The sequence below is a fragment of the Drosophila suzukii genome, chromosome X, assembly GCF_043229965.1.
Source record: "Drosophila suzukii chromosome X, CBGP_Dsuzu_IsoJpt1.0, whole genome shotgun sequence".
NCBI classification, from domain to species: Eukaryota; Metazoa; Arthropoda; class Insecta; order Diptera; family Drosophilidae; genus Drosophila; species Drosophila suzukii.
Genome location: NC_092084.1, coordinates 21,983,217 through 22,009,358, shown reverse-complemented (window position 1 = coordinate 22,009,358; position 26,142 = coordinate 21,983,217). Strand labels below are relative to the sequence as shown.

The following is a 26,142-nucleotide window of genomic DNA, read 5'->3' as shown; positions in this document are numbered from 1 at the left end:
ATGAGAGCTAGGCTATTAAAATTTGGCGTACAGATTCCTGAGCTTCTTACGCAGCGCAAGTTTGTTTCAGTAGACTGCCACGCCCACTCTAACGCCCACAAACCGCCCAAAACTGTAACTCCTACAGTTTTGATGCTAGACAGAAAATTTTAACTGAAATGTATTGTTCTCATCAATACCTATCGATTGACTTAAAAAAAAGTTTGCCACGCCCATTTAAACGCCCACAAACCGCGAAAACCTGTGACGCCCACAATTTGCATGCTAGATAAAAAATTTTAACTGAAATGTATTGGTGTCGTCAATACCTATCGATTGATCCAAAAATAAATTTGCCACGCCCACTCTAACGCCCATAACGCTTAAATCTGTCTACCGCCGGTAGGTGGCGCATTTTAATTTCGCTTTGCTGCTTGCATATCTCCATTTCCCTTTGAGTAACGGGTATCTGATAGTCGAGGTACTCGACTATAGCGTTCTTCCTTGTTGAATTTATACTCAACAATTTTTTTGTAATATCCCCCCTCAACGAAATCCTGGATTCGAACCTGACGAACGTGCTCTTAAAATTCTTGTACCGATCAAAATTTGAAGCGTCGCATGCGTATAGGAAATCATTTAATTTGTATCAAAAAGCCAATCGATTAGGATCCGAAGATCGTTTCGAAAAGGCTGGGTTCTTAATATTTCAAGTTTTTTTTTGGGACAGGGGGATGTTGTTGGCAAAACTCTACCTCTGAACTGAATCCCTCAACCAAAATGGCCACCAATAAATTAAATAGCACATAATTGCCGAACGTCATTAGTGCCACAAAGTACAATGCGGCCCAATGACTTGTCTTTTCCATTCCGTTGAACAGGACGACGTTCCAATCCTCTTGCGTCAGTATCTAAAAACATTGGTTGGTTTTCGTTTTCGAGTTTTTTTTTTTTTTTTTTTTTTTTTTTTTTTTTTTGGTGAGTTGTAGTTGTTGTTGTCGATTGTTGTTGGATTTTGATTAGAGTTGGAGTTGTAGAGTTGTAGTTGTTGATCGGTGGCAGTTTGGCAGTTGCAGTGGCGGGGCGGCAAACGTGGTGCAGATTTAACATACATACGCATGGATATATATGTCGTGATACACATATCGGAATATATATCGTAAGAAGCGAAAGAAAAAGAACGAAATACCAATAAACAAATTTTGTAATTTTATGTTGTGATGGGTGGCAAAGAAAGTAGGTAAGTAAGTAAGTAATTAAGGAAGTTATTAGTTACGAAATACGAATGGAAAACAAATGGCAAGAAGGTCAAAGGTCAGACAAAAGACAGACAGATATCAAAACGACAAACGTCCTTTTAGCACATATATAGGTACATATGAGTACACTTCCTGTGGGATTGGCATACTTATGTGTACCTACACATTGGGTTAGCATTGGAACACTAGCAGTTTGTACATTTTGGTGTTGGGTAACTCAGGCGCATACATAAAATAAGCGTTTAAATTAAAAATATTATCATCGATTAATGGGAGACTTGTCCTCAAAAGTGGGATGGACCCAAGTATTTCGTTTGTGATCAAGAAAAATAAATTAAAACTGCAATCAAGGGACAAGCCAAGAAAATAGTTCCAAAAACTAAAAAAAAAGCAAAGAAACATTTGTCCAGAGTGTTTTTAATGTCTCAAGTGATTTTTTTTTTACTCGGATTTTTCAGAACTATTAGAATTTCTTGTATTTAGCTTAGACATAACCAAAAAGACTCGGATGTATGTAGTTAAAGCTTTAGAAAGTGAGATAGTTGAAAGTTATAGATGGGGACTTGAGGGAGATCAAGCAGTGTTGGCGGCTTGACTCAAAATATCCGTGGACAGCCCGTTAAAAAGCTGCTCAAACTGATTCATTTTTAAACAATAATTCGTGGTGTGGCATATTAAACGAACCAAAAGCAAAAATAAATCGAAATCAAGATTAAACCATAATATAAGCACTCTATAAGCAAAGCCAAAAGCAAATAATTTAAGAGAATCATCAAAGGCTCTCGGACTAAATCAAAGAGCAAAAAAGCGCACAAAACTCTTGCATATACGAATTTGTAAAATGTTTACATTTTTAATGGAGCCTTTGCTCCATTCGGTTTTTGCTTTGTACACAAAGTGCCAATGGGTTTTTCTATTTGGTTTTAGTTAGATTTTTGTTTTTTGTTTTATTATTTTTTCTATACAATACGAATGCGGTTTATATAAGAGGCGAATTAATTTGATTTTGGTTTTGTTGTTGTCTCTAAACTTCTGTGGCTGTACATTTGTATTGCGCATAAGCAACTTTAAAAATATATAGATGTATTAACAACGCTTTTTATACAGCTTGCTTGGCAACAAATTTTAAAATGGATCGACTAGGTGAAAGGAGGAGATATAGAAAAGGCAAAGATCGAGGGGAAAGCAGCAGCAGCAAATTGAGAAATAAAAACTTTCGTTTCGGTTTGAACAAGCCAACGAACCAACAAACAAACAAACAAACCAACGAACAAACAAAAGACTTTAAGGTTTAAACCAATATATACAGTTTGTATGAGTGTGGCTGTAGATGATTCATCTGGTTCTGAGAGGTCGCAATCGAAAGTTGATTCGGGTCTGGCATACAATTATAAAGCCGAAAGCCAAAAGCCGAGGCAAATTAAGGTGAGGATCCCAAAAATCATGCAACAAAACTTGGAGCATCAGCGGTAACGGTTTTTGCTTGGATTATGTCGTATGTGTGTGTGAGTTAGAGATGGGGATAAAGAGAAAGAGACAAAGAGGGAGAGAGAGATAGAAGAGGGATAGAGAGAGAAAAAGATTGATGTGAGACAACCGAGTGTGAGTCCTTTCAATGGACCTTCGGTTACTTTGTACAGCTGCGCGGAATTCTGCGTACTAGAGATGTCAATGGCGTCGATAACTTTATCGCCGATTTATCGATTTATATTAAAAACTTATATTTTAGTTACCTGAATAATTGATCATGAAATAGATAAATAAATTTCAGGACTGAAATTGTGGAACCAATATGAACATAATATGTAATATGGAAAGTATTTCCTTTACATTTAATATTGGAATTATCTGAATGGGAATATTTCTTTGGAATCAAAACCAATTATATAGTCCTTGACATCTCTACTAATATTGTTTGTGTGACAGAAGGGAAAAGCTCCAATGCGGAAGCACATACACACACATTGATCGTAAAGTTAAGATGATTGTCCTTCTATTGAAAATATTTACAGGGTATTGATGATATCATATTTCTTTTTATTTGAGCCTACCCAATGGTCGTATGTCTGGGCGTAAAAGCTTTTGTGGTTGTTTGGGTGTGTGAAGAACTCTACGACTACATTTGCTGGCATCAGAATTGAAACAATATTAAAAAAAGGTCGGAAACAAAGCTAAATAAAAGAGAACTCAGGGAATACAATCAACTGGTGAGTACTTAGGTAAAGGCTAGGAGCTGGATATTGTAAATCAAATCAAACAAGGAGTTACAAGAGAGCAGAAACTAGGAACTGGGAACGTTCGTGGCTATACGTAAGAATTCGTTAAATATGTTGTCATAATCACAAGAATTTCAGAGTGGTATTAATAGGTATTGTTGTAGCTGTTGTTCAAAGTGGGTACTTTAGGGTTGTGGTTGGTACAGCTTGGGATGGTGGAGGGATCTAGGGATACAGGTCTATGGGTAAGTGGGTGGTAGGTAGTTTATTGCTGTATTATTGTTCTTACTTGGAAAACTGTGACTGTGGCCCACAAAATGTTGTTGAAGTGTTTGCGATCGCACTCGCATTGCGGATGCCGGCTGATTATTTCGGGACACGTGCACTCGCGTTCGAGTCCGGATTCGTCCAAAAATTTACAAAACTTACCGCCAAACAGATACATGCCGAGTATGCTGCAGGTTTATATATATGTTTTATATATACCGTATACATATGTATTTATTTATAGAGTCATAGATGTGTGTCTGTTATCATAGTTCATTAATGGCTATATAAACTGGTTCATAGATATAGAGAGAGAGCTGGGTTCGTATATATATATTTATATATTATATAGTTGCGATTCTTATGTCTAAGGATAAAAACGAGTAGTAGGTTCATCTAGTGGTCCCTGTACATATATGTATATGTATGTGGGTTTGGTGTTATTCGGGGATACTTGTGATTCTTTAGAGAATAGAAAGAGACAGAGAGAAGGGTCTTCTCAACGGAGTCTGTTCTTCTGCTGGTCTGGATTCTTCTGATCTTTTCTACCTCGTTTATGGTGAGTTCTGTCTGTCTATATACACAGTGGTTGGTGGGTAGTCCTCGATCTGTCTTCAATGCTTGCGTATTTACATATACCTCCTAAGAATGTGGGCTGTGTAAAAAGTTTGACTACAGTTGGTCTCGTGTCCTTTTAAATGGCAACTTGAACTGACCAAGAACTCTACGGATTTTAGGAGAATCTGTAGTACATATGAAGTATGTATCTATGTATGTGTGCCTGGAGGGTCTGAGTAAAAGGGAGGACTTCCATTACAGATTACAGTGGGAGATTGGTTGGTTATGCTTGTGTATATGTTGCTGTGTCTGTGTGCGAGACAGTGGGAGAGACAGAGACAGAGAGAGTTCTCCTTTCAGAGGGTTTTTGGGTGGAGTTCTATACAACTTAGAGTCTAAAATAGCATATGGTCTAAAGATAGGTATATACTTAAACGTAGGACATAGAGCAAAGTGTGTGACAAAAATCGAAGCATATACATATATGGTACACAAAGAAGGCACGAGCGAGACAGAGAGAGAGAGAGAAAGAGGCAAAGGCAGAGGCAGAGAAAGAGGTGTACAAATAATGCGTGTGAGTCTTTTCGAGAAGTGTATGCAGAGTGTTCGAGATGCTGGATGCAAACTCAGTTCTAGTCGGTTATGTATTTACATTATATTTTTATAGCATGCTTAACGCGCAACATACTTGAACCGAAATGCTTACCTGGTGCATCAATGTACATCACACAATTACATACACACATACAAGGATCTTATGAACATATGGCTTATGGACATTCCCACATACGAATACTTCGAACGACATGCGGATGCGCGCTGCTTGCTATGGAACTCGTAACGGTAATGGTAACGCCAACGGCAAACGGTAGTTCTAACACTAACACTAACTTTTTGCTAACGGTAATCGCAACGGTCAACGCATGCATGCCAAATCAAGAATCGTAATCGTAATCGTAATTGGTATTGGAATCGAAGTTAATAAATATGAAATCAAGTCTTAAACTGAATACCACACTCAATCAAGGGCACACCACAAATTAGTGCGAGCGAGCAAGATGGCTAAGCTAGCTAGTCGATCTCGACGTCTGGCAACCGAAATGCTAGGTAAGAAATTATGAAACTCAAAAGTTTTGTGAGTGCGAGTTTTTGATACAATCTCAGATATCTAAATCACTCGCACCCACTCAAAAAACACATGGTTAGACAGACAGACAGAGTCAGAGACACAGAGTGAGAGTGAGAGAGCGATAGAACGTCACAACAGTTATCGATTGAAGCGGAAAACAAAGGGTTATTCGAATCAAAACGGAAATGAAAACAGAATCACAAATCGAAATCGAAAGAAAAATGAAAACTAAAGAAAGCTAAATGCTCAACGTATCAAAACGTATTTCACTGGGAATTCGTAATGGATATCTTTGGGTTTTCTTATTTTTTTTGTTCTTTTTCGATTTTATGAACAGTTAGGTTATCGTAATCATATTAGTAGCAGATTATGGCGTAACATTAGGAGTAGTAATAGTAGTAGTAGTAGTATAGATATATACATATAGGTTTACGTATGGTATAAGGCTGATAGCAATGGGTCTACCTGGAACACTGTGACGAGCGCCCAGAGCAGGCTGTCGAAATTCTTACGATCGCAAATCATCTCTCCGTTAACTTTCTCGCAGAATTTACATCCGAACAGATTCATGCCGAGTATACTAAAGTGATGGTTTGGTTTTGTTGATATATAATATGATATATATATATATATTTTTGTTGTTTGATTGTTTTTCGTTTTCGATTTATTTTAAATATATATTCTTATATATTTTTTGTGTTTTTGGTTTTTTGGGGTATTTTTTTGGGTTGTGTTTAGCAAACAGTTTTTTAGGTTTATTTTAATTTTCGGTTTTCATTTTATTCGATTATTATTGGATTGTTTTTAGTATATTTTTTAATTTGTGTGGAGTGTGACAAAGAGAGAAATAGAGAGAGAGACAAAATATATATATATAGAGAGAGAGATAGTTAAGAAAGAAAGAGATAGAGTGTGGGTGAATGATAAGAAAAGCTAAGAGAGAGAGAGATAGAGAGCAAGGGAGATATGGCTAGAGCTAGTAAGTGTTTTTGTTAGTGAAGTGAGCGGCAAACGAAAGCTAACAAATGAAAATATTTGGAAGAGAGAAAGTGAGAAAGAGGACTTTTAAGGCCCACCTAATCGACTTACATCGGACCACGGAACAGAATAGAAAGGAAACGAAGGTACAGTTCGCTTCAAAGATACTTAGAAGCCGAAGCCTTGCTGTTAATGGGGAAGAATTGGTCCTTGGCTTGGTTTGTTTTGTTGGTCTGATTTTGATTTTCTGTTTTCTGTTTTATTTTAGTTTTCTCTTGCGAGTTTATTCGGGGCATTTATATAGTTGTTTTATCGGTGATAACGCTGTCTTCTTTTTCGTGTTCAGCTCCATTTACAATTCGTTTGGTTCATTAATTGCTTGTTAATATATAGTTTGTGAGGTTATGTAGAGTCTATTCGATTGTTTCGTGTGGCTGTTGTGTTTTTTCTATTCTAACTACACAAACTCGATTACGTTTACTTTAGCAACTAGGCTAGCTAATGTGTGTGTTCTTGTTTTTTAATTTTCTGTTGTCGTTCTATGTGTGAGTACTGGATATTCATAGTTATACGAGTATATCAATTACAAGTAATCATATATAGGTATATATAGAGATAGAAAGAGAGTACGGGTATATATAGGTATGTATCAAACTGCAGCGACTGCAACTACACAATAATTAAGCGTACGATCTTTTTAAGTATTTTCTTAAGTTTATTTTTTCCAAATACTTTTTTGTTGAGTGTATTTTTGATCGTAAGTGTGCTGGGACCGTGTGAAAAGCGCCGAGCAGCAAAGCTTTCAAGCCCGCATTTTCAAGTCTTCTGGAAAATGCATCAAGCCAAGCCAAGAGCTTTTTGTGTGTGGTAGTGTATACATGTATATGTTGCAGTGTTGGTTAACGCTAAAAGAAGCTAGGATACACACTTAGTTAATTTGAAATGGAATAAAGCGTTTTTGGCTAACTAACTAAGCTAACTAATTGTTTCTGTGGCTGTTATTGCTGTAGTTGTAGCGTGTAAAACCAAATGAGCATCAAATGATTGGGTGTCGAAGAGAAAGAGATTCGGAGAGGAAAGAGATAGACAGCGATATAGTTGGAAAGAGAGAGCGTGAATGTGATGTGTTGGAAAACGGTTTTTTAAGGTTTTAAGTAGCGAACATAGAACATATCCCAAAAATGTATCAAGAAAGGCAGCGACTGGGTCGGTGCTTGAAATTAAACTCAAATCGATAATAAACCGAGCGAGAAAGTGATAGAAACAGCGAATTTCTGAGATTAGAGAAAGCGAGGAAGAGGGAGATATTTAGTCCGTGTTAGTGAGTTGTGACAAGATGTGTGTAAGAGTAATGCAAAGTGAACGAGCGGGGACTCAAAGTGTACGACAACTAACGGCACTTCGGGAGTTGTAGAGAGACATAAAGAAGGGTAAACTGGATCGGGAAAGATATAGCGAGAGAATTATGTATATTAATCAAGTGATACAGGTACAGTTCTTGCTGGTACGGATACGAGATCGATTGCTTAAAAAGTTACACAACTTGTAACGTCATCTAACTACGATTCTTTCATAATTTTCAAATGTTACTCAGAGACAGTAAGTGAGAAAGATACCAAGAGATAGAACGTAAGATTAAGTGGTGTAAGAGAGAGAGAAATCGTTAGAGATCGCTTGGAGAGACATTAAGGCAAATCTTTACTCATATAGGCAATACTCAAGTGGTACTCAAGTAGAAATGATCGTGTCGAAGAAGCAAATAAATGAGGGTGGGGACTGGGAAAGGCAGGAGTTTAAGAGATGCGTGTAAATCTTTGTATGATTATGTAGTGGACAAGGGTAGAGGTCTTTGGGATCCTGTGAACTAGGGAAAATAGATGACAGAGAATGGATGGAAGAGAAACGTCTTCAAATGGTCGTAGGCTCTACAACCAACAAGGTTCCAAATGATTGTACTGAAGCTTTAATAATAAAGTCCAGTGAATTTGGGACTTAATTCAGGAAGTCTAGACATCAGTACTTTTAAAAGCATGATAATAGATTTCATAAGTAGAGGTTATCTGGAAAGCATTGTTTTCGACACTTAGTGAATTTTCAAAAACTTTTTTTAACATTATTAAACTACCTTAAAATATGTAGATTATCGATATTTTTTCCTGTGACAAAACTGTCTTTTGAAATGTTCTTAGGTTCACAGTTATCAGAAAGTGATAGGTTTTTAGAATGATGGGTTAATGGCTGAGCGGGGGTATCAGTTGGCTGGCTGGATGGGTTAGTTGTAGGACATTAATCTATGTGGTAAGCAGCTAGTGAGGCGCTAGGAACTGTTAGGCATAAGACGACTGCTATGGGCTAACGAAACTGAACTGTTTCTGTTTCTGTGGCTCGGGTTATTTGTGTCAATCACTCATTTTCATTACATTAGTTTTTTGTTTGTAGGGTCGCGTTCGATAACTTGGTTTGGCTATCGATTGTGGATTATATTAAAATTTCTTTCTTTTTCATCATTACTTTTGTTATCTCCGCATTCTTCTTACGTGTGTGTGTTTGTGTTGGTTTTAGTTTTGGTGTCTTCATTTCTTGTGCATGTGAGTCTGTCTGTGTGTGTTAGTGTGTTTGTTGGTGTGTTGTGTTGCCCGTGTGTGGGTGTGAGTTGTGGTGGTGGTGGTGGATAATCGGCAATCGAACTCACCTGAAGATGAAGATGAATAAGACGAGTAGGGAGAAGAACACGGCCACGTTGTCCATTGTGCGCAACATCACGAACAGCTGACGTCGCAGGTTGGGCATAAATCGGACCAGCTTGAGGATTCGGAGCAGCCGGAAAGTCCGCAGCACGGACAGACCGGAGCCACCACCCCCCGTTCCGTTGCCCATGAACGTCTGACAGATCTCAATGGCACTAATATCACAGGGGGAGGGGGTTGATGGAAGTCAGATGGATTATCGAGGCTCAAAAAAGATATCTTCCATATCACCCGGGTGACTTCCTCACTCACCTGAGAATAACGATGATGCCATCGAAGACATTGAACCCATTGGCAATATAGCGGAATGGCCCCTCGGCAACTACCTTTAGCAGCATCTCAACGGCAAAAATGCCGGAGAAGACCACGTTGCTCGTCTCTACAATGGCGGTCAGTTCCGGTGGCTGGTTGTGGTACTCGATGCCCATGGACAGGGTGTTTATCAGGATGGCCAGCAGGATGCCCTGCTGGAAGTACTTGTGCTCCACCAATCGCCTTATATAGCGGCGAACCCAGCTGCAGGCGCGTGACATACAGCGATAGCCGGCAATCAGACAGCGAGTCGTCGGCGATCTCTGCCTGGGCCGCTCGTCCAGTGGCGACAGGGCATTCTGGTAGAGATCATAGCAGCAGGCATAGTCCTCCATATAGTTGCCAGTGGGAGTGCGTGGTTCCCGCATTCGCGAGTTGCCTTGACCCTGCCGCGAGCGATAGTTTCGGCTGTGGCTGGTGGTGTTGTTGTTATTGTGATGGTGGTGAGCCTGTTGGTAGTGTGATGGCTGTTGGTGGGAATCTTGGTGGTGGGACTGCTGGTGGTGGGACTGATGATGGTGCGAGTGCTCCTTGCGGCGGTGGTGAGCCGCATGAGTGTCTGGTATGGGTCCCACAACAGCCGACACAGTCGAGGGCTCGAGCGTCTGTCCGGGATCACCGGCCGTTGAGGCAACCACCACAGCAGCTCCTTCGGCGCCGGGTGGCGTTTGATTTTGGCCAGACGGCGTCAAAGAGCGCGCCTTGTGGTGCGCCTTCAACGCCTCAGCGGTGTGAGGATCGCAGCGGGCCAGCGATGTGTAGAAAGACTCTAGCGTACTCTGGCCCGTCGGCAAGGCCGCTGAAAAGGCCACAGAGAATGCTAAGAGCTCTTGACATGTCATCGCATCGTGTATACCCAGTTCAGAGCAATCGGCATACGGATTGGCAATGGTGCCGATGGTCTGCGGTAGATTCACCTGTGAAAATGGGATTGAAAAGCAATACATAGGATTGGAATTTTAGAATAGGTGATCAAAAAATATAGATGTTGTGAAATGAAAAATTGCTAAAAGAGATGAAGTCAAAGAAATATGAATATGGCGCCCAAACAGGGACTTTGTAGATGAAAGTCCCTCCTCGGGCCCCATAAAAACCGAAAAACTTTTATATATATACATAGGTAAGCATAATCCATATTAAGGAGTATATGAAATGATGAAATTGTTATAAAGGATTAACTAAAAAAATATTCTAGTATGGCGCCCAAACAGTGACTTTGTAGGGGAAAGTTCCTCCTCGGGCGCCAAACAAATTCCGAAAAGCTTGAATCTTACAAATATCACTAAACATACCTGCCATATGCTGCCATCACCAGCTTGGGTCATCTTCTCCGTGGAAAAGATGTTGCTTTTCTCATTCGTTCCGCCGGCGGTTGCTCCGCTAGCGACTCCGCTGCTACCGTTCTGATGGTTGTTCAGGCCGGAGCTGTTGTTGCTACCGCCGGCACTGGCCGCCGCTGCTGCAGCTGCTGCTGCCGCGGCCGCTGCTGCCGTTCCTGCAACAGTGGCCACTGTGGTGGCGACCGTCGAGGTCGTGCCCGGCGCCGCCGGATCTGCGTTGAGGGCGGGGGGCGTGTGCAGCAGCACGTACTCGTTGAACATCACCGAAGGTCGTCGGCTGGCCGAGGTGGGCGGACTGAGGAAGCCCGAGGTGCACGGATGGCTCTGCGGGTGTGCGATGGTACGATAAAAACGGTATTACAGTGGGGTAGCAACAACTGTACGGCATTGTCACGGACTTAGAGGGAATGAAATGGAAGATAACGCTCAACTGGGTCTAGAACTAACTACAAGCAAACTCCAGTAACGATTAACTATATTAAGATGGGCTTGGAAGTATTGAAGATTAATATTATACATGGGTTCAGAAGCTTAAATGGTCCCGAAGTCTATTTATATTACAACCTAACAATTATTAAAGTGGTTTTATGGTATCAATAAAAATGTTCTGACCCTCTTTACTGGCAATTTTATTGTTTATAGGGTTTTCTAATTACCAAATTTACTGCGACACTTAATTTTAGCGAACTTCCAATACCACCCCTTATACACTTTAATCTTTAACCATTTTCTACGACTTTGTCTAACATTTATAATGGATTTAATAGGAGTCATATGCACATACAACAGGGTCTGGTTATTGTCTCTGTTTTCAAACGGCATTTACATATGCAAACAAAACGAAATGATATAAATAATTAATGGGCAATTCGGCGGGACAATGGGGCTAGAACAATGGCCAACGAATTTATCAATGGGACAATCAATTCGCTATGTGCTTATAAACAAAAAAGCAAACAAAAACTATTTGAACTGCACTTAATATGCAAACATATCGTTTATATCTACAATTTGTAGGTGTTTTTTTCTTATAAATTCTTTTATATGTGAATCGCATATTTGGTGATACTTGTTCGCTGGCTGAATGCCCTTGCCTTTTAATTATGATTTGCATTTTCATAGGACATTCAGGCTTCGGTGTCACCGAAGTTGCATTTCATAATTTATGCTGGCAATTTATAGATATTATTTAACTTATTTATTGTTCAGTACCTTGCCTAAATTTCCCAACTGCAGCTATGCGATTTGGCAAGGTTTATAACAAATATGAGAGATTATTATTATTATTAATTTTATTCGTTTGTGGCTGCTGTTTTGAATGCTGTCTGTTTTTGTAGGCTGGCTATTTATTTTTTTTGGTTTTGGCAATTTGGAAATATACATATCTGTAGCTGTTTATCTTTACTGTTTTTCGGTTCGAATCGATTTGGGTGGTCTATTTTTGTGGATTGGGCTGATCGCCTTGAAGGCTGCTATACTCACAATTAATTGATCGGAATCGATCATTTGCTGTGGGAACTTGAGCAAAATGGTCTTCTGCTCGGCGGCACTGCCCTCGGGCTTCAGTTGATGATGGGCTGTGGACTTTTTTAGCGAAGAACTTCGGGGTATTCCATCTGGGGCCAGCGATTGCTCTGTGTTGTCGGAGGAGGAGTGTTGCTGCTGTTGCTGCTGCTGCTGTTGCTGTTGCAGCATTTGATGTTGCTGGTGGTGGGCCGAGGACATGGTCACACTGGCGGCACTACCATTTATCCCATTGACCAGGGCCACTGTGGTGCAACTAGCCGCATTGTTGCCCCCACCACCACTGTGGTTTCCACTGCCATTGTGGTTGCTACTGGTGCTGTTGTTGTTGTTATTGTTATTGCTGGCTGCTGAATTTAGCGGCACCATGACGGTAATCATCTGATCCTGAATGCTGGACGGCTTGCGATTACTGTACTTGGGGCACTTGGGATGATGGCACTTGATCCGCGACGGCGAGAAGGTCAAATTGTCGGCATTGGGGAGTAGGCCCTCCTTGCGCTGCTGTCGCTGGTACCTGTGGCGGTGTACCATGACGGTTTGGGTAGTTGGGTGGCAGCGGGGCAGAGTGGGTGGGAATAACAATTCGATTAGCGACAAGTTCAACTGACAGTCCGCGGGTTTCACACACTCATGTCTGTACACAAAACATCGTGTTCTCTGTTTTTGGGGTCGATTTGGGGCGGGTCAGGTGGCACGGAGATGTGGGTGGATTCGTTGCACGTGCATCGGCTAAGGGGGTGGGTTGGTTTCAGGGGTGATTCAGGGTGGGGTGGTCATTTGTACGTGCACTCTCATTAGTGTCAGTGCCATGTCGCATGTGTGTTGGTGTGTGTGTGTGTGTGCTTAGCCATTAGACAGACAACAATCGCAATTACATAATTCAATCAAATGAACTAAGGACAACGACAGTACAAAAATGCAAATGATCCAAATTAACACGAGTCCCATCTGCGGATTCAGTGCCATTCGCTTAACTCGGTATTCTGTACTCTGTTCTAAATGTGGCATCACAGTGTGGCAGCAATATAGTGTGAGGCACATGGAGGGTGTTGGGGTTGTGGTCACAGAGATGGGTCACCCACGGGAGACTTTGATTTGTTGGTCTGGGTCACCGGACTACATTATTAGGCTTAAGTTTGCTCTCAGAGAAGGCAAGGACCTGCTTGGTTTTGTCACAAGCCCTTGTAGTTCTAAAATGTAATAACATATAAAAGGTTCTCATTGGAATCGAAAAATATTTGTACTTTTAAATTTAAGCTCATATATAGTTTTATTTCTACTCTGGATCTCTTGATTAAAGGGTTGTTAAAAATAGAGTCCTTGAATTTATTCACTGACTGTCCAAAGTAAATTAAGTGCTTAAAATTTTTAACCCTTGAACCCTTTTGGTAAAATATATTTAGTTTAAAAAGGGAAATACCCATGTATGTGAATGAGGGGTTTAAATACATACTAGCAATGTAAGATGCACTTTTGAATATTATATAACTGGTCTAGCTTGAAACTTCTAGCTTTACATATTCATGCCCTGGTCACAAATCTCGCTACTAAGTTGCTCGATATACTATAAACTATAAGCAAGTTGCGAAACACTCGAACAGATGCTAAAGTAAAAGCAAAGTTTAAAAAAAAGGGAACTTAAAGTAAAATGAAAAAAGGTTAAGCTTAAAAAATCTTAACAAAATAAATGTAGAAAACAGATCCAAACCAAATTGATGAGGTAGTTAAAAGTAAAAATCTGTTTATGACGCAGAAATTTAAGAAATTTGACTTAGAATATGCACAACTTAAAACTTAAACTTGGAAAAAAGAAGTGCCCACTTCAAGGGCAAACCTAAAAATAATTAAGAAATCTTTGAAATTTTTAAGGAAATCACAGGTGTTTGGGTCAAAGTCCTCGTTCGCTGCTCAAGTTCCCCTGTCAAATTGAGCTGATCTTTTCGGCGAGAGATTAGTGCGCTAATTAGTCGCTTTAATGGGTTAGTAATCAATCAAGTTCCAAGTGACTAAAGCCTACAGCTTTCTCTAGCTTTTCATTTGCTTCGAGGGGGTCGAGGGGTCGATTAAATCAAACAGACTGAGAGAGACAAAGACTTAGAGAGAGAGAGAGAGAGAGAGGGAGACTAGGGAAGGGAGCGGAAACCGGAAACTAAAATAACAAACGGAAGACATAATTGAATGAAATCAAAAGGTACAAGCAGCATACTTATATAATCTGTACTTCTTTAACATTCGTCTCTTGAAGCGTCGCCACAGATGAGCGATATATTTGACGATCTCCGCATAGCAGGTGGCTGGTTCCGAGTTGTTTGTGCTGCTGGCCAAAGTCGAGGTGGAGGTGTACCTGGCCCTCTCCTGTCGCATCCGCTCCATTTCGCGCTTCTTGGTCTCCGAGAACTGGGTTGCGATGACGACCAGGCACAGGTTGATCATGAAGAACGAGCCAATCTATAAGCACAGTGGCAGAAAACAAAATCCGCTTGAATTAGTAATTAGGTTTAAAACAAATCGAAAATCTTCTGAAAAATTCAGTAGAAGGTTAACCAAGAACAAAAAAAAACGAGTGGGCTCGCGCCAGCAGGTGGCGCTTTGTAGTTGCTGAAAAACTTTTCGCATTTCCGTTTAAAAGTTTTCGTTTTCATTGCTGCCAGCGACAAATGCAAGCTGAAAGTTTTCCCATGCCTTTGTTTATGCCCCCGCACACACACACACACACACACACACAGCAAGGGGGTCCTGATGGCTCCTTTGGGAGGACCTTTTCAGCCAGCCACTTAAATTCAATTAGCTGGGGGATCGCCAGACGCCACCTGGTGGTCATCGGGGGGCTTACAAGCCGGCTAAGATGCTGATCTTAAAACTTAAAATCGCAAAACTTCAGAGTCCACCGACTGTCTGCCTGAATTCGTTGAAGCTGGCTTACGAATTACTGAAAAACTTTGCAAAATAAGCTGCAAACTATCGCTTTAATCTGAAAAGAGGTAGCCTTTATCTTGTTAGGGCAGTTTAAAGATAGAAGTCATAGATAACAATTTTCTACTTCAGTAAGTTAAATCACTAAATGAGGTCACTTTTTGCAGTTTAATACCCTTAAAGATTCTTGTTTAAATCTCTTAAAACCTAAGTAAAATTTTTGCTTTTCAGTTCTTTCAAAAGCAGGAAAAAATGAATGAAAACTAGTGAAATTTTAATCAAGTTCTGATCTGCTGAGTTTAGAGAATTGCTTACTACATTGGTGGCCCCCGAAGAATTTCCAATTTCCACAACTTGTAAGTGGCACAGAGAACTGAAAGTCAAAACGTTGGTAAACTTTAAATTGAAAACATATTTCAAAAACAAAGAAAACGCTTCTAATTTGGAACTCGTGAGCTTGGCAGAAAATGCATAAAACATAAATAAGCAATTTCCTTCCATGGCTAGCGCCCAATAGCAAATGAAGGGAGCTGAGTTGGAAGTGGGTTTTTTGGGGAAACTGCAAACTATTTGCATACCAAAAGTTGTTGGCAACAAGAGCAAAATCATTTTGCACACGAAATGAACAGCGACAAAGATAGAGATAGAGATGGAGAGAGACAGAGGGAGAAAGGTTGAGTAAACTTCAAACATAAATAATGAAATTTCCCTCATGTGTGTCTGCATCTGTATCTGTATCTGTATCTGTGTCTGTGCCAGCGTGTCCACTTGTGTGAGTGTCTGTGAGCCATAAAGGCTTTTAATTAGTCCAAGGACACCTGAGCACAAATCCTGCCATGCAAATGACAGCACAACAGACTGGAGTCCACTCGAAGATGGCACTGGCGAATGAAAGTGGACAGTCGCTGGGTGGGAAAATGTGAAAGTGGCAAATGGAAAATGGAAAATAGAGAAGGGAAGGGGGTGGAGAAAGGTCTGCTGTCTGCTGTATGCATTGCAACATGTTGTTAGCTTCATGAAATTCGTAGCATTTTTGCTAGACAAACTTTGCCGCTTTGTTTGGTCGCCCCACCTGCGAACCAAAACTGCTGCGCGTGTGTGGTCATAGTTTAAAAGTAATTTACTTATTTGCATTGCCAAATTGCCTTAGCATACTCTCGGCCAACAATCACCGGTAACTGTAAGCCACAAATACCCGGGGCTCATGCCCCACAAACTTTGGCTCGATTAGTCTCCAGTAACTTTAAGCCCTTGCCCAAATTAAATATTCAATTCGTGATCAAAGCGAGTGGCCGCCAGACACCGTGACCCCTCACCCATCATGACCCGCTAACCCACTGAGCCCACCGAAATCCCCGATCTCCCAAAGTCCCCGGGAGAAAAAAAAAACAACAACACTCACCACAATCAGCAGCACAAAGTATATCCAATCCCAAAAGCTGTGCGCATCCTGCACGTAATACATTATGTCCGTCCAGCCCTCCAGCGAGATGACCTGCAAATCCAACAAATATTTCACCGTAATTAGCGTGCGCTCTCTGCACAAATATAAATGTACGAGTATATGGAAAAAGGTATAAAGTTGAGGCAGATGGCTGGTGTTTTATTGTTCACGCCCTGCCATTGTTGGCCAAATAGGGAAGGGGTTGTGGGCAGAGCAATTAGGATAGCCTTTTGGCCACGGACCACGTCACGTATGCGTAATGTGCGGCTTTAAGCGGTGAAACGCGAACAATTCAGCACTGGCTGATCTTAAATCCTATTAAAAAGTGTGAGGCATTTAACTAAACCTTGGTAATACCTTAAGCTGGTTAATACTGTTTGCGGTAAAGGTAGATTAAAAAGCACTTTGGGGGACCTGTTTTGAGCAGGGACCCCGTCATCGAAGGTCTATAGATTTGTCAAAGACATAAAACCCTAACATAAATATACCAATTATATACCTCCTTATGAGAATGAGAAAATGGGTCAAAAAATATATGTTCCTTAAAGTGACAGGGATCGATAGCATTTGTAGCAAGCTGCTCAGAACAGTCAGTCTTTTAGCTGTACGCCTTGATTTGGCTAAACTTCGGCTGAAAAACCACTAAAAAATGAGTATTTTTGACCAAAATCTGAATCACAAAAAAAACCGATGTACCCCCTTATAAAAAATGAGAAAATGGGTCAAAAAATAAATGTTCCTTAAAGTGACAGGGATCGATAGCACTTGTAGCAAGCTGCTCAGAACAGTCGGTCTTTTAACTTTACGCCTTGATTTGGCTAAACTTCGGCTGAAAAACCACTAAAAATGGGAATTTTTGACCAAAATCTGATTCACAAAAAAAACCGATGTACGAGTATATAACCAGATTTGCCTGGACCATTTACCACCTTGTGTGGAATATATTACTCATATTACTCATCATCAGTACATAAGGACCCTTCAAATGTAGCAAAATTCCATACAGACTTAACTCCCTGAGGGCACTAAATACATTCCCCCTCCCCTCTTCAAAACCATAGCGTATAGCCCGCTATTGGTTTCATGGCTTAATGTGCACTTGATTTGGGCTTAATTACATCATTTGACCTGCATATCAATAGATTCGCTTGGGCGCCGTGTAATTGGCATATCAATTAAGGCCTGCCCCGGAGGACGAGTGCACTTCGAGTGGAGTGAGTTAGGGGAACATCCATTGGTTTTGGCATCAGTTTCGGCATCAGCATCATCATCCCAATCGCTATCACTTAACTATCACTATCACCCTATCCCCGTTCGGTACGGGATGCAAATTTGCTGGCGTTTGTTTTGTTAGTTTAGGGAAAGCAGAGCTGGGGAGTTTTACTCGCGGCAGAAGTTGACACCGAATTAGCATACAACATTTTGTTGTTTCTATCGCTGCTCTTCACCTGTTGCTATTTGTTGAACAAAGTTGAACCCTAGTTGGCTACACAAAAAGAAAAGAAATAATATTATGTGTGCTTTGAATTGAATATCTTCGCAGGGAGAAATATTCAAGTACATTGTTCTTGAATTGAGAACATTCGTTCTAGAAAACCGTGTAAGTACATTTTGGTATCAATGTTCTCAATATTGAATATCTTCGCAGAGAGAAATATTCAAGTACATTGTTCTTGAATTGAGAACATTCGTTCTTGAAAACCGTGTAAGTACATTTTGGTATCAAAGTTCTCAATATTAGAACGAAATGATGAGAATAGAAAAGTTAAATTGAGTTTATCTAACAACTTTTTGATAAGTATACACTACTGACTGGACTAATAGTTTATTTATTGGGATATACAATGTAAATACCGGCAATTCAACTTGATTCGAGAAAAATGAGAACATTTTCTACTTAAAAAATGTTGTTCTATTTTTAAGAACACTTTTAACTCAGATGAGAACGTCCGAGTTTTCTCCATGTTTATTAAAATTAGTAGTTATTCTTGGATTTAAAACCAGTAATATGTCAATATTTTGAGCGGAAACAGCATTCCTATAACCTCTTTCTTAAGCTATATAGCAAACATGATTATAGTTGTCTTGAAAATGTGCTATATGGTATTTGAAAGTGCCTTTTCTTAGTACTGTCATAGTTCCTGATCTACTTATTCACTTTCGTTTCTTAGCTTGTAGAAATATGATTATATAGTTCTCAATCACACTTAGATCTACCAGTGTACGGATGCTACTCACCAGGAATATGGCCACCCAGGCCATGCCGATGTTGTCGAACGAAATCGTGCCCTGAAAGGGGTTCTCGCCGCTCTGCTTACAGGTGGTATAGTACTGGTTCCAATTGACGCAGGACGTGTTCGTCGGCTCATTGAAGTCGAACAGCTTGGCCTCCTCTACGGATTGCGGGATTGCGGAATGGAAAGATGGGGCGGAAAGTGTATTGTTTGTAATTGTGATTGCTTCGGTGGCTCTGGCTGTCATTAAGCGACAGCGAGAGGGCAATTAAAAATGCCATCAAATTTGATTACAGCGCAATTTGCACTTCATTTAGCTTTAAACTTAATGTAATTGACGTTGACTGGAAATGGGGATAGAGATGGGTATGGGTATGGGGATGGTTATGGGGATGGGTGGGGATGGTAATGGTGATGGTAACTTACCATTGCAGACCAGCGAACCTATGCGATAGGGCGGAAAGTTCCCACAGAGATGCATCCCCGAATCGTTGGGCGTGGAGCAGATATAGTCCTGATCCTTGGAGAACTCGTAGTACTGCGACAGGCTAGGGGTGCGATGTGTACAGAGAATTAGGAGAGTCATGGGATGCGATTGTCAGTTTAGATCGGAAGAACATCCAGCACACAAAGAAACAAAGTGTACGAAAGAGAAGTTCACACCAGAGAGAGAGATAGAGATTGACATATATTTATAGAGAGAGAGAGAGAGAGAGAAGGAAGGAGTGAGAGTGAGAGATAAAGAGAGAGCACAAAGAGAACAATTAATAATCGTAATCCGTTATCGTAGTTCCATATAAGTAATCTGTATGTTCAATGCGTATCGTAAACATTTACATCGAGATTTACGTAGAGAGATATGTCGAAATAAAGCAAGTAAATAATTTCGATAAGTCAATTTTGGGTGGTGCTGAGTTTCGTGGTTGATCCGCGAGAACATTCAACTAATTAGAGTGAGATAGACAATGCCAATTCGAATATACGTGAGGCAAAACAAAAGAGCTAAACAGAACTGAACAGAGTGAGACACGGTTGACCAATGCAAGAGAGGTACAGATAGAATGTGAGCGGGTGAGCGAGAAAGACGACGATAGCGAGTAGCAAGAGCGATTAGCTTAAGCGAGTAGCAAGAGCGAGTTGAAAGAGCGAGTAGCTAGAGCGAGTAGCGATTTGAAAGAGCGAGAAGCAAGTTGTAGAGTCCCACGCACAGAGAGATCTAGCTAGCCAGTTCAGAGCGAGTAAGCAAGAAAGCGAGAAAAAGTGAGTCATAGTTAAAGCTGGTCACACTGAGCATTAGTACAGAACGACACAACTGTACCAGAAGTGAGAGAGGGGGGACATATAAGCGAGCCACAAAGCGCCAACTAAAGAGCAAGAAGCAAAGCGTGTGGGGGGGAGGCAAAAAAAATACGGTTCGAATGAGGAACGGGGACATCAAAAAGGAAGAGGACTACACACTCGTAAAAAAGGAAATGAAAACGCCAAAGCAATTTAAATTAAACGCGCAATGTTGCCACAAAATGGCCGACGCGCCGGAAACTCGCGACTTCAAAAAATGTCTGCCTCAACCAAGTGTCAACCGTAGAGCGTGTGTGTGGGTGTGTGTATTTTCCAGAGTGTTGCCGTGTGCGTGTGACAATAAAATGTGTTTAATATGCACGTGCAAGCACGGCAATGACAATTGTCGACGAGGGGGAGGGGGGACAAGCGACATCGCAGCAAGTGAATTTTGAAATATTCCCCGCTCGCTTTTCTCTGTTTTTTTTTTATTTTTTCCTCCCTGTTCCTTGCGCAGTTCGCAACAATTCGCACGCTCCAAAGTATGCAAAACTTTATGGAGTTGTTCATGTACATGTGTGTGTAATTGTTGTATTTGATTTGCGTGTGTGAGTGTGTGTGTGTGGATAGGAGAAAGCGAGGGGGTCGTATGAAGCAGGGGCAGCTTTAAATACCTTTGCAATAGAAACTGATGATTTTTCCTGTAAAAAGAGTTCAGCTTACAAGAGATACACATACATAGGCGCACACAGACAGCGTGTGTGTGTGTGTTAGTGCGGGGAGTGTGCTGCTGTGTGTGTGTGTGTTCCGCTCTATTCTACTAAATATTGTACTGCAATGTGCTCCACTGTACTATGTGTGTGTGTGTGTGTGTCTTTTTGAAGTGTGTGTTTGTGGACCCCAAAATGTGTTTTAACTTGGTGAGCAAACAAACAAAAATGTAAAAAACAAGGAGATATCTAGAGGATAACGACTTTAAGATACCCATCACTAGTATTAAACCAATTTGTGACCCAATTTGTGATTTTATTTTATTAATAAATCCCTGCTTAATGATTAAATTGTGCATAAGACAAAGAGATATCTCTTCCACTTAATTGGTTATAAACAAACAATAAGCAGGTTATTAATTATACTCAAATGCAATGCATATGCTCTTGAAGGACCAACAAACATTGATACTATTCAATGAACTGAAATGGCTAAGGATCCCATATCCCTTTGACTAGGAATTTCAAATGGATGACAGGAGAAATGGAACACGTTTCTGGCTTGTACATATATAACGTGTGTTGGAACTAATTGGTATGCTTGTTATTTCGGTTGTTTGTGTGCTTTGGCTGCTTCTCCTTTTTGAGGGAGCTCCCCTAAACATGTTATATACATATTTGTGTGTAGAACCCCAAACAATGATGAAAACAAAAACAGAAAATTGCAAAACGAAACCCAAAATTTGGCAAATGCAACACAAACAAAACCTTTTGGGGAGGGGGTTCAGATCGGGGTGACACACTCTGACCCCAATTCCATATACACATATATATATACATTCATATATGTGTGGTTTAGTTAGCAGTTGAGATCAGGTTCAAGTGGTGCCACATCAACAACTCTAAACACAAAAAAGAAACGTACATCAAGTCTAGGCTAAAAACATACTTATATATGAAACGAGAGTAGGGGTTAAGCTAGGTGGCAAATAAAATGTGGCCTCAGACGGGTTAACTAGGGGCTTTTGCTTTTGGTACAGTTGTGTGAGCTGGATAATAGAGTGAGTATATATAGTGTTTTTTTGGGTGGAGGGGAAAACGAACAGGATGCCGAGTGGTTGTCTAGTTCAGTTTAGTTTAATTGATATTTAGTATAGCTTGGTATTTCGTATATATATATATGTATATATATTCATATGTCTTCAAATATTACTTATACAAAGAGAAAGAGACAGAGAGACAGTTGGCTGGTTAGACGTTAGAGTTAAAACAAAACGTATTTCGTATTATCGTATGGCCAAGTATATTTACTAATACGAGTATATAGATATATGCACATCTACTAATAGGTTGTGTGGCGACTATCAAACGTGTGTGGGAAAGTGACGACTAAATAGAGTTCGGTGTGTGTGGAATAGAGAGGGAAATAGGTATTTGGACATTGAAGTATCGTATGTCCGTTTTAAATGCCATGGCCACTATATTATCTTTTTTCTATATATATTTTCTTTAAATATTTAATGGGGGTGCCAAAAAAGTCTATCGAAAGTTAAAACATTTAAAATGTGGTCCTCCGGTTTTTACCACGAACTAAGGTGCTCCACAAACAGTGTAGCATACTTTTAGACAGATTATTAAAAGATTTTTCTCTGGCACCACCGAAAGAAACAGGATAGAGTGGTCATAGCACTTTAAATACTTAGGGATAGAACACATTTTAATATTGATCTGTAGCTAAAAAGATACTCAGGTTAGAAAAGAGAGTAGCAAGAAAGGTCTGAGGTCTAAGGTCTAAGGATTAAGGACTTAGCAGGCTAGCGCTAGCGCGAAGATATAGATAGTTAGAGAGAGTATAGATATTAAAAGGCAGTGGTAGAAAGTTACATTGATATCAGTATTTATAGACAGAATCTAAATGTGGACTAGCTAGTAGACGACTATTAGAATCATTTTTTTAGTGTCCACTTGGGGGGGGGTTTCTTCTGTTGGTGTATTTCGGACTGTGTCATAGTTTGTGTGTGTTCGTGTGGGAGTGTGTCAGTGTGTGTGTGTGGGTTAAGTTAAGGGGGGAAATAAATCATTTTATCTTACGAGTTAACACGGACTCGAACTCTGTACACTTCAGGAATCCTGTAAACAAAAAATTTGTTCCCGGTATGATTTTTGTTTTTGTTTCATATTATCTGCTTTTGTTTGGTATTTGAAATTTATTTTTGTGTTTTGTTTGCTTCTAAGGAAAAAACTTAAAACTCGAAAACATAACGAGATAAGTGAATGTCAGATTTTGGAATTTTTGGATGTTGGATTTGCTTGGCTGCCAATTTGGATAGATTTTTGTTCTCTTGTTCTGTTTTGGTTTCATTTTTTTTTTTTATTGTCACAACTAAATACAAATCGAAGAAACGAAAAACTGGAAAAGAACATATATGCATATATATATCTATACTCTGTTTGCCATTCTCACAGGCTTGTCTGTGGTTGTGGTTGTGAGTGTGAGGGTGTGGGTGTGGGTGTGGGTGTGGGTGTTTGTTGTGTGGGTGTGGGTGTATATACAGCATGACTTCGAGGGCTCACAATATCATAGAAACGTTGGTTGTATGGTACAATTCCTGCCTGTGCGAATTGAAATTAACAAAATTAAAATAATTTCAACTCAAAACGGGGGCTGCAGAAGAAAAGCTTTAAGAAAAGGTACCATTTTTAAAAAAAAGGTTGCACCGGAAAGGTTTTTAACAACAATCCGGTCAATATGTCTGCCCTTCTTTCGAATTTATTTCCTCAGACTTTTCAAACCAAATCAAAAATATTAAAAAAGCTGGACTATGCATTGCCAGTTGCACATTAAAATGTGCAATAATTAGGCAAAAGTCAGCCGCAAAAATAAATTTATTTTGCATAATTATAAACAGTTTGTACAGCATGCCAGGGGAAAAAATAAGCAAGGGAACCGGAAAAACAAAGCCACCAAAAAAATGAAGTTTCTTAAGCGAGGAGCGCAGCGACCCAAAAATTTCGTAGCCTACTTTAAAGGGCTGCGCTGTCTATGTGTGGGTGAGTCCTTCCGTTTGTCTCGGTGTGTGTGTGTGTGATGGCTGTGTGTGAGGGTGAGAGGGCACGCGTGTCCTTTCTGTTCTGCGTGTGACGTTATAAAGCCGCCGTGGCACAAACACAGACGCAAACACAATGCCAATGATAAATGATTGTTTTGGCCAAGTTTAAAATCTTTTGTCAGCTGCCAGCGAGAGAGAGCACAGTGGATGCGAAACCCCTCAAAAAAGGACTCGATAAGTCTTAAACAAATGCAGGTCCATCTGAACTTTTATATAAAAACATAAGTACTAAGCAAATTTGGGTATTATTAACATACTTTGAAAGGCTTGCATCAAAAAAATCAGAATCAAGACAAACTTTCAATGCTGAATTCATATAACTGATCAAAAGTACAACCTAAGAAATATTTTACAGCTGCAAAATGCGTTGTGTAAGGCCCTACTACCATCTCCCTATCCTCTTGATTTTACTGCCCTGATATCTCTATCACTTGCCTTCATTTACAGGGAAATCCGGCAGGTGTTTCACCCCCTGAACCCCACTGTGCGGCCTCTTCTCGGCTTCTTCCGGCTGTCACGACCACAAGGCGGCTGTTTTTTTTTTTTTTTTTTTTTTGGGGTACCTCCAACGGACCACCGACAGGCTGAAGGATGCGAAGGACCCAGGGACTTCATCAAATAGACGGTCCTCTGGATTTCGTATGCAAATTGCTGGGACACTGGTGCAGCAGCAGATACAGCGGGATCTCAACTGTTTTGGTGGCTGTTTGTGGGTGTTTATGGCGTTTATGGCATTGTTTGTGTGGTATGTGCCTGTGTCTTGTGGCTAAGGCTAAGCAAAAAAAAACCAAAAGCTAAGCCATGGAACCAAAAAAGCCAACAGCGGGAGGATTGAGAAAGCAGCAGCCAGGCAGTTCAGTTGTGGAAGACTCGGCTCAAAGTCTGGGCTCGATTTGATTTGGATGACGCGGAAAAGGAAAACGAAAACAAAAAAGCACAAAACCAAAACACTCAAAGCTAAACAAATAAAAAAAAGAATATCACGATACGAGTATATACATATATATTTAGATATATGTACAGCATACGCGGATGTATGCCCAGGAATATGTATGGTATGTACGATTATGTATGAGACCCGGAGGCGCCGGCAGACAGAGGCCCATATATTTCCCATACGACCTGGTTTTTCTTGATTTTTTCTTTCAGAATCAGCGGATTCCTTAGAGTGGCTACTTACGTGAGGGGATAGACCATGCCGTCGGCTTGCATCAAACTACATCGCTGCCGTAGAATTCCCTCCCAGAGCTGCACACCAATGATCCCGAAGATGAAGAACACAAAGAAGCAGAGCAGCAGGACATTGCCCAGCATGGGCAGAGTGTCCAGCAGGAGCATCACCAGAATTCGCATGCCTAAAGGATTTGGAGTTACTTCCTGAACATACATTCCCTATAGCACAGGTTTACTTACTGGGTATTCGATTGATGGCCCGCAGGGGACGCAGCACACGAATCGTTCGGATGGCAGTCAGATTGAGGTTCTCCACATGCATCACATACTCAAGGAGACCCGCCAGGACGATAAAGAAGTCCAGGCGATTCCAAGAGTCCGCCAGATAGGTGTTCTTGCCACACATGCCCATGGCCACCATCTTGATGGTCATTTCCAGGGCAAAGAACGCGAAGATGATATCGTCGAAGATCTGAAAAGGAAGGCAATTTGGGGTTACTAGTTAAGTGGGGTAAGGTGTTCTTTAAACTATATAATATGTATATGTGCAATGCTTTTCAAAATTTTCATCTCGGTAACCTAGGGGATATTAATATTCCTTTTGAGCTCGCTTACTTTCTTAAGTCTCCCTTCTTAGGAAAGACTTTCCTCCACCTCAAATATTCTTAAAACCATATCCAATATCTGCAATATTATTAAACATTTCTCCCTCGGTAACCTAGGGATTATTCCAATTCCTTATAAGCTCGCTTACTTTCTTAAGTCTCCCTTCTTAGGAAAGACTTTCTTCCACCTCAAATCTTCTTAAAACCATATCCAATATCTGCAATATTATTAAACATTTCTCCCTCGGTAACCTAGGGATTATTCCAATTCCTTATAAGCACGCTTACTTTCTTAAGTCTCACTTTTTAGGAAAGACTTTCCTGCACCTCAAATCTTCCTAAAATGATATATGCAATAGTATT

At 40.4% G+C, this 26,142-nt stretch overlaps 1 protein-coding gene across 10 annotated transcripts in view; it reads right to left on the bottom strand.

Annotated features, from left to right (window-relative positions):
* Positions 1 to 26,142, bottom strand: part of Ca-alpha1T (Ca[2+]-channel protein alpha[[1]] subunit T) — a 99,403-nt gene that overhangs the window by 13,067 nt on the left and 60,194 nt on the right. For 4 of the 10 annotated variants that reach the window (XM_070997446.1, XM_065867838.2, XM_070997439.1 and 1 more), the window contains 14 exons: positions 25,415 to 25,646; positions 25,182 to 25,356; positions 22,983 to 23,021; positions 19,330 to 19,451; positions 18,908 to 19,062; positions 16,628 to 16,720; positions 14,519 to 14,760; positions 12,268 to 12,826; positions 11,998 to 12,021; positions 10,738 to 11,109; positions 9,386 to 10,362; positions 9,079 to 9,288; positions 3,744 to 3,909; positions 735 to 890 (listed from right to left, as the gene is read on the bottom strand). In XM_070997446.1, the coding sequence (XP_070853547.1) occupies positions 735 to 890; positions 3,744 to 3,909; positions 9,079 to 9,288; positions 9,386 to 10,362; positions 10,738 to 11,109; positions 11,998 to 12,021; positions 12,268 to 12,826; positions 14,519 to 14,760; positions 16,628 to 16,720; positions 18,908 to 19,062; positions 19,330 to 19,451; positions 22,983 to 23,021; positions 25,182 to 25,356; positions 25,415 to 25,646 (3,522 nt within the window). Of the gene's footprint in view, positions 1 to 734; positions 891 to 3,743; positions 3,910 to 5,873; positions 5,989 to 9,078; positions 9,289 to 9,385; positions 10,363 to 10,737; positions 11,110 to 11,997; positions 12,022 to 12,267; positions 12,827 to 14,518; positions 14,761 to 16,627; positions 16,721 to 18,907; positions 19,063 to 19,329; positions 19,452 to 22,982; positions 23,022 to 25,181; positions 25,357 to 25,414; positions 25,647 to 26,142 lie in introns of those variants that run through there. The other 6 variants (XM_070997444.1, XM_070997441.1, XM_070997443.1 and 3 more) reach the window with 6 other exon arrangements.